This window comes from Oncorhynchus kisutch, linkage group LG17 (genome assembly GCF_002021735.2).
Source record: "Oncorhynchus kisutch isolate 150728-3 linkage group LG17, Okis_V2, whole genome shotgun sequence".
Lineage (NCBI taxonomy): Eukaryota > Metazoa > Chordata > Actinopteri > Salmoniformes > Salmonidae > Oncorhynchus > Oncorhynchus kisutch.
Window position 1 is genome coordinate 84,567,221 of NC_034190.2, and position 13,755 is coordinate 84,580,975.

At 43.2% G+C, this 13,755-nt stretch overlaps 1 protein-coding gene across 1 annotated transcript in view; it reads right to left on the bottom strand.

Moving 5' to 3' along the window:
• The window catches only part of LOC116354450 (IQ motif and SEC7 domain-containing protein 1-like), a 94,012-nt gene that overhangs the window by 6,791 nt on the left and 73,466 nt on the right, over positions 1 to 13,755 (bottom strand). The window contains 5 exon segments of the mRNA XM_031794852.1: positions 1,756 to 1,950; positions 2,443 to 2,604; positions 4,083 to 4,182; positions 6,241 to 6,257; positions 6,260 to 6,365. Coding sequence (XP_031650712.1) covers positions 1,756 to 1,950; positions 2,443 to 2,604; positions 4,083 to 4,182; positions 6,241 to 6,257; positions 6,260 to 6,365 — 580 coding nt within the window.

The window sequence follows — 13,755 nt, forward strand, 5'->3', positions numbered from 1 at the left end:
TCCAACCTAAGTGTATGTAAACTAGTTTTAATGACTCCAACCTAAGTGTATGTAAACTAGTTTTAATGACTCCAACCTTAGTGGATGTAAACTAGTTTTAATGACTCCAACCTAAGTGTATGTAAACTTCCGACATCAACTGTATGTATTCACCCTTTTGCTATAAAGCCCCTAAATAAGATCTGGTGCAACCAATTACATAATTAGTTAAATAAAGTCCACCTGTGTGTCACATGATCTGTCACATGATCTCAGTATATATACACCTGTTCTGAAAGGCCCCAGAGTCTGCAACACCATTAAGCAACGGGCACCACCAAGCAAGCAGCACCAGGAAGACCAAGGAGCTCTCTAAAGAGGTCAGGGACAATGTTGTGGAGAAGTACAGATCAGGGTTGGGTTCTAAAAAAAGATCAGAAACTTTGAACATCCCACAGAGCACCATTAAATCCATTATTTTAAAAATGGAAAGAATATGTCACCACAACAAACCTGTGAAGAGAGGGCCGCCTACCAAAACTCACGGACCAGGCAAGGTAGGCATTAATCAGAGAGGCAACAAAGAGACAAAAGATGACCATGAAGGAGCTGCAAAGCTCCACAGCGGAGATTGGAGTATGTGTCCATAGGACCACTTTAAGCCGTACACTCCACAGAGCTGGGCTTTACGGAAGAGTGGCCAGAAAAAAAGCCATTCCTTCTAGAAAAAAATAAGCAAACACATTTGGTGTTCACCAAAAGGCATGTGGGAGACGCCCCAAACATATGGAAAAAGGTACTCTGGTCAGATGAGACTAAAATTGAGCTTTTTGGCCATCAAGGAAAACGCTATGTCTGGCACAAACCCAACACCTCACATCACCCCGAGAACGCCATCCCTACAGTGAAGCATGCTGGTGGCAGCATCACGCTTTGGGGATGTTTTTCATCGGCAGGGAAACTGGTCAGAATTGAAGAAATGATTGATGGCGCTTGGCTGCCATCAAGAGAGGAGGGTGAGGAAGAGTGTGACAGTGAAAGAGAGAGAGAGAGAAGAGACAATCGTGCAAGAATACATTCGCAAGGCACTGTAAATAGAGGGAAACCTGTTTCAGTCTTCCAGAGATTTGAGACTGCGACGGAGGTTCACCTTCCGGCAGGACAATGACCCTAAGCATACTGCTAAAGCAACACTTGAGTGGTTTAAGGGGAAACATTTAAATGTCTTGGAATGGCCTAGTCAAAGCCCAAACCTCAATTCAATTGAGAATCTGTGGTATGACTTAGAGACTGCTGTACACCAGCGGAACTCATCCAACTTGAAGGAAATTATTCAGTTTTGCCTTGACGAATGGCCAAAAATCCCAGTGGCTAGATGTGCCAAGCTTATAGAGACATACTGCAAGAGACTTGCAGTTGTAATTTCTGCAAATGGTGGCTCTACAAAGTATTGACTTTGGGGGGGTGAACTCAAGTTTTCCGTTTTTTTTTGTCTTAATTCTCGTTTGTTCCACAATAAATAAATAAATTCATCTTCAAAATAGGCCTGTTGTGTAAATCAAATGATACAAACCCCCCAAAAAAACGAAATAGGAAAAATGCCAAAGGGGGTGAATACTTTCGCCACTGTATATGTCTAGACCAGTGTTAAAATAAATGAGTTATTGAATGTTTTGTGTATATTTTCTGAAAAGAATCTCATAAGGTTGTCTCAGTGACTGTATAAATATGACTGAACAGTGTGTCTGTCCAGTGGATGAGGTCAAATCAGTGTACCTGTGTCTGATAGGTCTCTCAGTGATGAGCTGAGCGCGGTACGTTTGAGTCCGTCTGCGGAAGCATAGCTGTCATCCAGACTGGGTCTACCCAGAGTGCCATTCACCGCCTCGCCCTTCAAGCCACTGCCCAGACCACCACCGCCAGCCCCGCCCACAACAGGTCTCACCACCCCTTTCTGCTTCTCCAACTCCGCTGTAGAGGGGGAGGAGAGAGAGAAATAGGGAAAGAGAGAGGAGGGTGAGGAAGAGTGTGACAGTGAAAGAGAGAGAGAGAAGAGACAATCGTGAAAGAAGTCGGTCGAGAATAAGAGTGTGAAGGGATTACTTAAAAGACATATGATTATCACAATATTTGTATATTAAACTATCCCTTAGTATTCCCCAATGGAACAATTAAGTATTCTATCTAGTATCGTAGCATGTTTTCTCCATCTCCTGCACCTCAGTCTCTTTTAGTATATTATAAACTTGGTGATTTGTGCCCTGAATTCTGATTGGCTGAAAGCCATGGTATATCAGACCGTAGACCAGTTTATAATAGCAATAAGGCTCCTCGGGGGTTTGTGGTATATGACCAATACTCTGCATTGCGACGTGCATAAAACAGCCCTTAGATGTGGTATATTGGCCAGTATACCACACCTCCTCGGGCCTTATTGGTTAAGTATAGTATAGTTCTACTCACACTCCACCCTGTATTTCTCCATCTCCGTCACCTCAGTGATGCTCTCTCTCAGGTCGGAGGTGAAGCGTGTTCTGTCCTGCTGACTTGGAGCATTTAATACAATCAGAACTTTCCTCTCCCCGCCAGGATTGGCCGACGTCAGACGTATACCGTGGGGATAGTCTACAGGGGAGAGAGGAGACATACTGTACAGCTTTTGACATTATCGATCATAGTCTGTTGATGGAAAAAATGAATGTGTTATGGCTTTACACCCCCTGCTATAATGTGGATAAATAGTTACCTGTCTAACAGAACACAGCGGGTGTTCTTTAATGGAAGCCTCTCCAACATAATCCAACATAATCCAGGTAAAATCAGGAATTCCCCATTTAAACTTGTATTTGGGACAAATCATTCACTAAACCCTAAACCTGATCACTACTGTTGTGTGGGCAGGTGCCACAAAGTGGGACTTAGGACAATTGCAATTGTCTCACTTTCACATCATTGAACAGGAATGACCTCCTCTATTGTGATCAACTAATGTATACTTTGATGTATTTATAGATAGATAGATAGATAGATAGATAGAAACATAATCTATCTATCTATCTGAGTGTAATGTTGACTGTTCATTTTTATTGCTTATTTCACTTCTGTATATTATCTACTTCACTTGCTTTGGCAATGTTAACATATGTTTCCCATGCCAATAAAGCCCCTTGGAGGGATAGGTAGGTAGGTAGGTAGGTAGGGAGGGAGGTAGGTAGGGAGGGAGGTAGGAAAAAGGTACTCTGGTCAGATGAGACTAAGGGAGGGAGGTAGGTAGGTAGGGAGGGAGGTAGGTAGGTATTGTAGGTAGGTAGGTAGGTAGGTAGGGAGGGGGGTAGGTAGGTAGGTAGGTAGGGAGGGAGGGAGGTAGGTAGGGAGGGAGGTAGGTAGGTAGGGAGGGAGGGAGGGAGGGAGGTAGGGAGGGAGGGAGGTAGGTAGGTAAGTAGGGAGGGAGGGAGGGAGGGAGGGAGGTAGGTAAGTAGGGAGGGAGGGAGGTAGGTAGGTAGGGAGGGAGGGAGGGAGGGAGGGAGGGAGGGAGGGAGGGAGGTAGGTAGGTAGGTAGGTAGGGAGGGAGGGAGGGAGGGAGGGAGGGAGGGAGGTAGGTAGGGAGGGAGGGAGGGAGGTTGGTAGGGAGGCAGGTAGGTAGGTAGGGAGGGAGGTAGGGAGGGAGGGAGGGAGGGAGGGAGGGAGGTAGGTAGGGAGGGAGGTAGGTAGGTAGGGAGGGATGGAGGGAGGGAGGGGGGGAGGGAGGGAGGTAGGTAGGAAAAGGTACTCTGGTCAGATGAGACTAAGGGAGGGAGGTAGGTAGGGAGGGAGGTAGGTAGGTATTGTAGGTAGGTAGGTAGGGAGGGGGGTAGGTAGGTAGGTAGGTAGGTAGGGAGGGAGGGAGGGAGGGAGGTAGGTAGGGAGGGAGGGAGGGAGGGAGGGAGGGAGGTAGGTAGGGAGGGAGGGAGGGAGGGAGGGAGGGAGGGAGGGAGGGAGGGAGGGAGGGAGGGAGGGAGGGAGGGAGGTAGGTAGGTAGAAGTGGAGAATCAGGATGTGGTATTGGAACATGTGGACGTGCATCTCAACCCGTTACACACACACACACACACACGGATACTTACGCTGGTTCTGGAACATGTGGACCTGCATCTCGACCAGGGGGAAGGACTGTCTGAAGCTGTATGTCACAGAGGTCTTCTTCTTCTGGAAGATCTTGGTTACCTGTAGGGGAGAGGAGGGATGGACAAGTCTCTTTATGTTTACCTGCTCGTCCATTCTGATGTGCTCTGCAGACCAGAGGGCATGACCGTGGAAACACTGTGCTTGATATAGGCCAGAGGGCGTGACCGTGGAAACACTGTGCTTGATATAGGCCAGAGGGCGCGACCGTGGAAACACTGTGCTTGATATAGGCCAGAGGGCGTGACCGTGGAAACACTGTGCTTGATATAGGCCAGAGGGTGTGACCGTGGAAACACTGTGCTTGATATAGGCCAGAGGGTGTGACCGTGGAAACACTGTGCCTTATATAGGCCAGAGGGCGTGACCGTGGAAACACTGTGCTTGATATAGGCCAGAGGGCGTGACCGTGGAAACACTGTGCTTGATATAGGCCAGAGGGCGCGACCGTGGAAACACTGTGCTTGATATAGGCCAGAGGGCGCGACCGTGGAAACACTGTGCTTGATATAGGCCAGAGGGCGTGACCATGGAAACACTGTGCTTTGATATAGGCCAGAGGGCGTGACCATAGAAACACTGTGCTTTCATATAGGAAAGAGGGCGTGACCGTGGAAACACTGTGCTTGATATAGGCCAGAGGGCGTGACCATGGAAACACTGTGCTTGATATAGGCCAGAGGGCGTGACCATGGAAACACTGTGCTCTGCAGACCAGAGGGCATGACCGTGGAAAGGACTATTCCAGGACTATTCCAGGTCTTTTCCAGTTCTATTCCAGGATTATTCCAGTTCTATTCAAGGTCTATTCCAGTTCTATTCCATGTCTGTTCCAGTCCAGGTATATTCCAGGTATATTTCAGGACTATTCCAGGACTATTCCAGGACTATTCCAGGTATATTCCAGGACGATTCCAGGACTGTTCCAGGTATATTCCAGGTATATTCCAATACTATTCCAGGTATATTCCAAGACTATTCCAGGTATATTCCAGGACTGTTCCAGGACTATTCCAGGTATATTCCAGGACTATTCCAGGTATATTCCAGGACTGTTCCAGGTATATTCCAGGACTATTCCAGGACTATTCCAGGTATATTCCAGGACTATTCCAGGACTGTTCCAGGTATATTCCAGGACTGTTCCAGGTATATTCCAGGTATATTCCAGGATGATTCCAGGACTGTTCCAGGTATATTCCAGGTATATTCCAAGACTATTCCAGGTATATTCCAAGACTATTACAGGTATATTCCAAGACTATTCCAGGTATATTCCAGGACTATTCCAGGACTATTCCAGGTATATTCCAGGACTATTCCAGGTATATTCCAGGACTGTTCCAGGTATATTCCAGGACTATTCCAGGACTATTCCAGGTATATTCCAGGACTATTCCAGGACTGTTCCAGGTATATTCCAGGTATATTCCAAATCTATTCCAGGTATATTCCAAGACTGTTCCAGGTATATTACAGGTATATTCCAATACTATTCCAGGTATATTCCAAGACTATTCCAGGTATATTCCAGGACTATTCCAGGACTATTCCAGGTATATTACAGGACTATTCCAGGACTCTTCCAGGTATATTCCAGGTATATTCCAATACTATTCCAGGTATATTCCAAGACTATTCCAGGTATATTCCAGGACTATTCCAGGTATATTACAGGACTATTCCAGGTATATTACAGGACTATTCCAGGACTATTCCAGGACTGTTCCAGGTATATTCCAGGACTGTTCCAGGTATATTCCAGGACTATTCCAGGTATATTCCAGGTATATTCCAGGACTATTTCGAGACTATTCCAGGTATATTCCAGGACTATTCCAGGACTATTCCAGGACTATTCCAGGTATATTCCAGGACTATTTCGAGACTATTCCAATACTATTCCAGGCCTATTCTCAGACCATTGTTTTAGCTAACTCAGGCGAACAGAACATGTTTGATATGTATATGACTCAGATCTGTAGGGTTTAGATATAAAAAGGTGAGTTTGTATTGTAGAGCCGTAAACTCTGAACAGGCACACAGGTGAGTCTATATGGTACAGACATAACACTCCCAGGACACACAGGTGAGTCTTACCACGAGCAGGTCGTTGAGAGGAAGACTTCTCTCTGGTGGACTCCAGTCCTCTGGCTTCTGTTAGGGTCAGGCACCTCGTAAAGCTGACAGCAACACACCAATCTGCGGTGTGGCAGCGAGAGCACCTACACACAAATTATTATTAGTATTCAGAGACAGAACCTGACAGACAGAACCTGACAGACAGAACCTGACAGGCAGAACCTGAAAGGCAGAATCTGACAGACAGAACCTGACAGACAGAACCTGACAGACAGAACCTGACCGACAGAACCTGACAGATAGAACCTGACAGACAGAACCTGATAGACAGAACCTGACAGACAGAATCTGACAGACAGAACCTGATAGACAGAACCTGACAGACAGAACCTGAACAGACAAGACCTGACAGACACAACCTGGCAGACAGAACCTGACAGACAGAACCTGGCAGCAACACCTCAACACACAGCAGATTCAAAGTTTACATACTGTATATCAGATCGATTATGTGGGCTGTTTCTACTGAATATTGGTTGTTTTCAACTGAATATGGGCTGTTTTCTACTGAATATGGGCTGTTTTCTACTGAATATGGGCTGTTTTCTACTGAATATGGGCTGTTTTCTACTGAATATGGGCTGTTTTCTACTGAATATGGGTTGTTTCAACTGAATATGGGTTGTTTTCAACTGAAATATGGGCTGTTTTCCTACTGAATATGGGCTGTTTTCTTACTGAATATGGGCTGTTTTCTACTGAATATGGGCTGTTTTCTACTGAATATGGGCTGTTTTCTACTGATATGGCTGTTTTCTACTGAATATGGGCTGTTTTCTATTGATATGGGCTGTTTTCTACTGAATATGGGCTGTTTTCTACTGAATATGGGCTGTTTTCTACTGAATATGGGCTGTTTTCTACTGAATATGGGCTGTTTTCTACTGAATATGGGCTGTTTTCTATTGAATATTGGGCTGTTTTCTACTGAATATGGGCTGTTTTCTCTGAATATGGGCTGTTTTCTACTGAATTGGGCTGTTTTCTACTGAATATGGCTGTTTTCTACTGAATATGGGCTGTTTTCTACTGAATATGGGCTGTTTTCTACTGAATATGGGCTGTATTTCTACTGAATATGGGCTGTTTTCTACTGAATATGGGCTGTTTTCTACTGAATATGGGCTGTTTTCTACTGAATATGGGCTGTTTTCTACTGAATATGGGCTGTTTTCTACTGAATATGGGCTGTTTTCTACTGAATATGGGCTGTTTTCTACTGAATATGGGCTGTTTTCTACTGAATATGGGCTGTTTTCTACTGAATATGGGCTGTTTTCTACTGAATATGGGGCTGTTTTCTACTGAATATGGGCTGTTTTTACTGAATATGGGCTGTTTTCTACTGAATATGGGCTGTTTTCCTACTGAATATGGGCTGTTTCTACTGAAATATGGGCTATTTTCTACTGAATATGGGCTGTTTCTACTGAATATGGGCTGTTTTCTACTGAATATGGGCTGTTTTCTACTGAATATGGGCTGTTTTCCTACTGAATATGGGCTGTTTTCTACTGAATATGGGCTGTTTTCTACTGAATATGGGCTGTTTTCTACTGAATATGGGCTGTTTTCTACTGGAATATGGGCTGTTTTCTACTGAATATGGGCTGTTTCTACTGAATATGGGCTGTTTTCTAACTGAATATCGCTGTTTCTACTGAATATCGGCTGTTTTCTACTGAATATGGGCTGTTTTCTACTGAATATGGGCTGTTTTCTACTGAATATCGGGCTGTTTTCTACTGAATATGGGCTGTTTTCTACTGAATATGGCTGTTTTCTACTGAATATGGGCTGTTTTCTACTGAATATGGGCTGTTTTCTACTGAATATGGGCTGTTTTCTACTGAATATCGGCTGTTTCTACTGAATATGGCTGTTTTCTACTGAATATGGGCTGTTTTCTACTGAATATGGCTGTTTTCTACTGAATATGGCTGTTTTCTACTGAATATGGGCTGTTTTTCTACTGAATATGGCTGTTTTCTACTGAATATGGGCTTGTTTTTCTACTGAATATGGGCTGTTTTCTACTGAATATCGGGCTGTTTTCTACTGAATATCGGCTGTTTTCTACTGAAATGGCTTTTATGGGCTGTTTTTCTACTGAATATGGGCTGTTTTCTACTGAATATGGGCTGTTTTCTACTGAATATGGGGCTGTTTTCCTACTGAATATGGGCTGTTTTCTACTGAATATGGGCTGTTTTCTACTGAATATGGGCTGTTTTCTACTGAATTATGGGCTGTTTTCTACTGAATATGGGCTGTTTCTACTGAATATGGGCTGTTTTCTACTGAATATGGGCTGTTTTCTACTGAATATGGGCTGTTTTCTACTGAATATGGCTGTTTTCTACTGAATATGGGCTGTTTTCTACTGAATATGGGCTGTTTTCTACTGAATATGGGCTGTTTTCTACTGAATATCGGCTGTTTTCTACTGAATATGGCTGTTTTCTACTGAATATCGGCTGTTTTCTACTGAATGTGGCTGTTTTCTACTGAATATGGGCTGTTTTCTACTGAATATGGGCTGTTTTCTACTGAATATGGGCTGTTTTCTACTGAATATGGGCTGTTTTCTACTGAATATGGGCTGTTTTCTACTGAATATGGGCTGTTTTCTACTGAATATGGGCTGTTTTCTACTGAATATGGGCTGTTTTCTACTGAATATGGGCTGTTTTCTACTGAATATGGGCTGTTTTCTACTGAATATGGCTGTTTTCTACTGAATATGGGCTGTTTTCTACTGAATATGGGCTGTTTTCTACTGAATATGGGCTGTTTTCTACTGAATATGGGCTGTTTCTACTGAATATGGGCTGTTTTCTACTGAATATGGGCTGTTTTCTACTGAATATGGGCTGTTTTTCTACTGAATATGGGCTGTTTTCTACTGAATATGGGCTGTTTTCTACTGAAATATGGGCTGTTTTCTACTGAATATGGGCTGTTTTCTACTGAATATGGGCTGTTTTCTACTGAATATGGCTGTTTTCTACTGAATATGGGCTGTTTTCTACTGAATATGGGCTGTTTTCTACTGAATATGGGCTGTTTTCTACTGAATATCGGCTGTTTTCTACTGAATATGGGCTGTTTTCTACTGAATATGGGCTGTTTTCTAACTGAATATCGGCTGTTTCTACTGAATATGGGCTGTTTTCTACTGAATATGGGCTGTTTCTAACTGAATATCGGGCTGTTTTCTACTGAATATGGGCTGTTTTCTACTGAATATGGGCTGTTTTCTACTGAATATGGGCTGTTTTCTACTGAATATCGGCTGTTTTCTACTGAATATGGGCTGTTTTCTACTGAATATGGGCTGTTTTCTACTGAATATGGCTGTTTTCTACTGAATATGGGCTGTTTTCTACTGAATATGGCTGTTTTCTACTGAATATGGGCTGTTTTCTACTGAATATGGGCTGTTTTCTACTGAATATGGGCTGTTTTCTACTGAATATGGGCTGTTTTCTACTGAATATGGGCTGTTTTCTACTGAATATGGGCTGTTTCTACTGAATATGGGCTGTTTTCTACTGAATATCGGCTGTTTTCTACTGAATATGGGCTGTTTTCTACTGAATATGGGCTTGTTTTCTACTGAATATGGGCTGTTTTTCTACTGAATTATGGGCTGTTTTCTACTGAAAATGGGCTGTTTTCTAACTGAATATCGGCTGTTTTCTACTGAATATGGGCTGTTTTCTACTGAAATGGGCTGTTTTCCTACTGAATATGGGCTGTTTTCTACTGAATATGGGCTGTTTTCTACTGAATATGGGCTGTTTTCTACTGAATATGGGCTGTTTTCTACTGAATATCGGCTGTTTCTACTGAATATCGGCTTGTTTTTCTACTGATATCGGCTGTTTTCTACTGAATATTGGCTGTTTTCTACTGAATATGGGCTGTTTTTCTACTGAATATGGGCTGTTTTCTACTGAATATCGGCTGTTTTCTACTGAATATGGGCTGTTTTCTACTGAATATGGGCTGTTTTCTACCTGAATATGGCTGTTTTCTACTGAATATGGGCTGTTTTCTACTGAATATGGGCTGTTTCTACTGAATATGGGCTGTTTTCTACTGAATATGGGCTGTTTTCTACTGAATATCGGCTGTTTTCTACTGAATAATGGGCTGTTTTCTACTGAATATGGGCTGTTTCTACTGAATATCGGCTGTTTTCTACTGAATATGGGCTGTTTTCTACTGAATATGGGCTGTTTCTACTGAATATCGGCTGTTTTCTACTGATATGGGCTGTTTCTACTGAATATGGGCTGTTTTCTACTGAATATCGGCTGTTTTCTACTGAATATGGGCTGTTTTCTACTGAATATGGGCTGTTTTCTACTGAATATCGGCTGTTTTCTACTGAATATCGGCTGTTTTTCTACTGAATATGGGCTGTTTTCTACTGAATATGGCTGTTTTCTACTGAATATGGGCTGTTTTCTACTGAATATGGGCTGTTTTCTACTGAATATGGGCTGTTTTCTACTGAATATGGGCTGTTTTCTACTGAATATGGGCTGTTTTCTACTGAATATCGGCTGTTTTCTACTGAATATGGGCTGTTTTCTACTGAATATGGGCTGTTTTTCTACTGAATATGGGCTGTTTTCTACTGAATATGGGCTGTTTTCTACTGAATATGGGCTGTTTTCTACTGAATATGGGCTGTTTTCTACTGAATATGGGCTGTTTTCTACTGAATATCGCTGTTTTCCCAGTTTTACAGGGGAGAGTTTTTCTTTCTATTAATTTCAGAAGAGACATTTATTGTCGAAAGTATTTTGTATTTTTTATTTTTTTAAATTTAACCTAAATTTAACTAGGCAAGTCAGTTAAGAACAAATTCTATCCTAGAATAGCCAACCCGGACGATGCTGGGCCAACTGTGCACCGCCTTATGGGACTATTCCAGGTGCACAGTTGGCCCAGCATCGTCCGGGTTTGGCTATTCTAGGATAGAATTTGTTCTTAACTGACTTGGGACTCCCAATCACGGCCGGATGTGAAACAGCCTGGATCTAACCTATTTATAATATAATATAATATATATAATATAATATAATTTAAAATATATTTCACTTATATTCTGATATTTTCTAAACTATTTAACTTACACTATATATGCAAAATGACCATATGGGGATCGACAGCATGATCATTGAGGGGGTGTGGGGATCAACAGCATGATCATTGAGGGGGTGTGGGGATCAACATCATGATCATTGAGGGGGTGTGGGGATCAACAGCATGATCATTGAGGGGGTGTGGGGATCAGCAGCATGATCATTGAGGGGGTGTGGGGATCAGCAGCATGATCATTGAGGGGGTGTGGGGATCAACAGCATGATCATTGAGGGGGTGTGGGGATCAGCAGCATGATCATTGAGGGGGTGTGGGGATCAGCAGCATGATCATTGAGGGGGTGTGGGGATCAACAGCATGATCATTGAGGGGGTGTGGGGATCAGCAGCATGATCATTGAGGGGGTGTGGGGATCAGCAGCATGATCATTGAGGGGGTGTGGGGATCAGCAGCATGATCGTTGAGGGGGTGTGGGGATCAGCATCATGATAGTTGGGGGGGTGGGGATCAACAGCATGATCATTGAGGGGGTGTGGGGATCAGCAGCATGATCGTTGAGGGGGTGTGGGGATCTGTTAAGGGAATGTTTTATCTATAATGACTAATTATGTAAACATTTCAATCAGGATGTACTAATCAGAATACAATTATGGTACTGTATATGTACTAATCAAAATACTAAATATTACTGTATATATATGAATTTTCTTATCTGATCCCAGTACTGAAGTGAATGTGGTCAGGAGTTTAGTAACAATGACAGTCTGTTCATTGGTACAAATGAATCAGACTGGCTAGACTACTCTTCTACACAAGAAAACCTTGACTCGTAAATTATATTAAATTGGTAGGGAGACGGATGTGGGAAGGCTTGAGACACGGCCTTGGTAATGGAACGGAGGTGTGTGAACGTGGACAAAAGTTGGAACAATGACGGTCTGTTCCTTTGTACAAATGAATGAACTATCTCCAGATGGCAGGGACGGACTATCTCCAGACTGTCTAGAATACTTATCTACACTGATTGACCTTGGCTTTAGGCGAGGAGGGAAGGCTCAAACTATAGGGCCTCTCTACCAGTGTCAAGAAGAGACGGAACATTTAGAAAACGCTGACGTCATTTTCAGTTTATAACCTGTGGTAAAATGTGTATGAAGGTAGTACTCTCTTGAATTAAAGGCTGTTACCTGACTTTTAAGACCGGGGCTCTGTCCATTCTTATAAAATATAGGGTCTTACACACCCTTATGCATTGACAGAGTGTTTAATTTTGATTGGGAATTAAAACAGAGGAATTTAGAATTCCTTCAACAGGATCAGGTGAAGTATAAACAATAATATACATTTTATATACAAAAGAATGTGGACACCCCTTCAAATTAGTAGATTTGGCTATTTCAGCCACACCCGTTGTTGACAGATGTTTAAAAATCGAGCACACAGACATGCAATCTCCATAGACAAACATTGGCAGTAGAATGGCCTTACTGAAGAGCTCAGTGACTTTCAACGTGGCACCGTCATAGGATGCCCCGGTCAACTGTAAGTGCTGTTATTGTGAAGTGGAAACGTCTAGGAGCAACAACGGCTCAGCCGCTAAATGGTAGGCCACACAAGCTCACAGAACGCGACCGATGAGTGTTGAAGCACGTAAAACGTAAAATGTATCTGTCCTCGGTTGCAACACTCACTACCGATTTTCTAAACTGCCTCTGGAATCAACGTCAGCACAATAACTGTTCGTCAGGAGCTTGATGAAATGGGTTTCCATGGCCGAGCAACTGCACACAAGCATCAGATCACCATCCGCAATGCCAAGTGTCGGCTGGAGTGGTGTAAAGCTCACCGCCATTGGACTCTGGAGCAGTGGAAACACATTCTCTGGAGTGAATCACACTTCACCATCTGGCAGTCCTACAGACAAATCTGGGTTTGGCGGATACCAGGAGAATGCTACCTGCCCCGATGCATAGTGCCACCTGTAAAGTTTGGTGGAGGAGGAATAATGGTCTGGGGTTGTTTTTCATGGTTCAGGCTAGACCCCTTAGTTCTAGTGAAGGGAAATCTTAACACTACAGTATACAATGATATTCTAGATGATTCTGTGCTTCCAACACTGTGTCAACAGTTTGGGGAAGACTGTTTCCTGTTTCAGCATGACAATGCCCCCGTGCACAAAAGTCCATACAGAAATAGTTTGTCGAGATCGGTGTGGAAGAACTTGACTGGTCTGCACAATGCCCTGACCTCAACCCCATCGAACAGCTTTGGGATGAATTGGAGCACAGACCTAATCACCCAACATCAGCACCGACCTCACTAATGCTCTTGTGGCTGAATGGAAGCAAGTCCCCT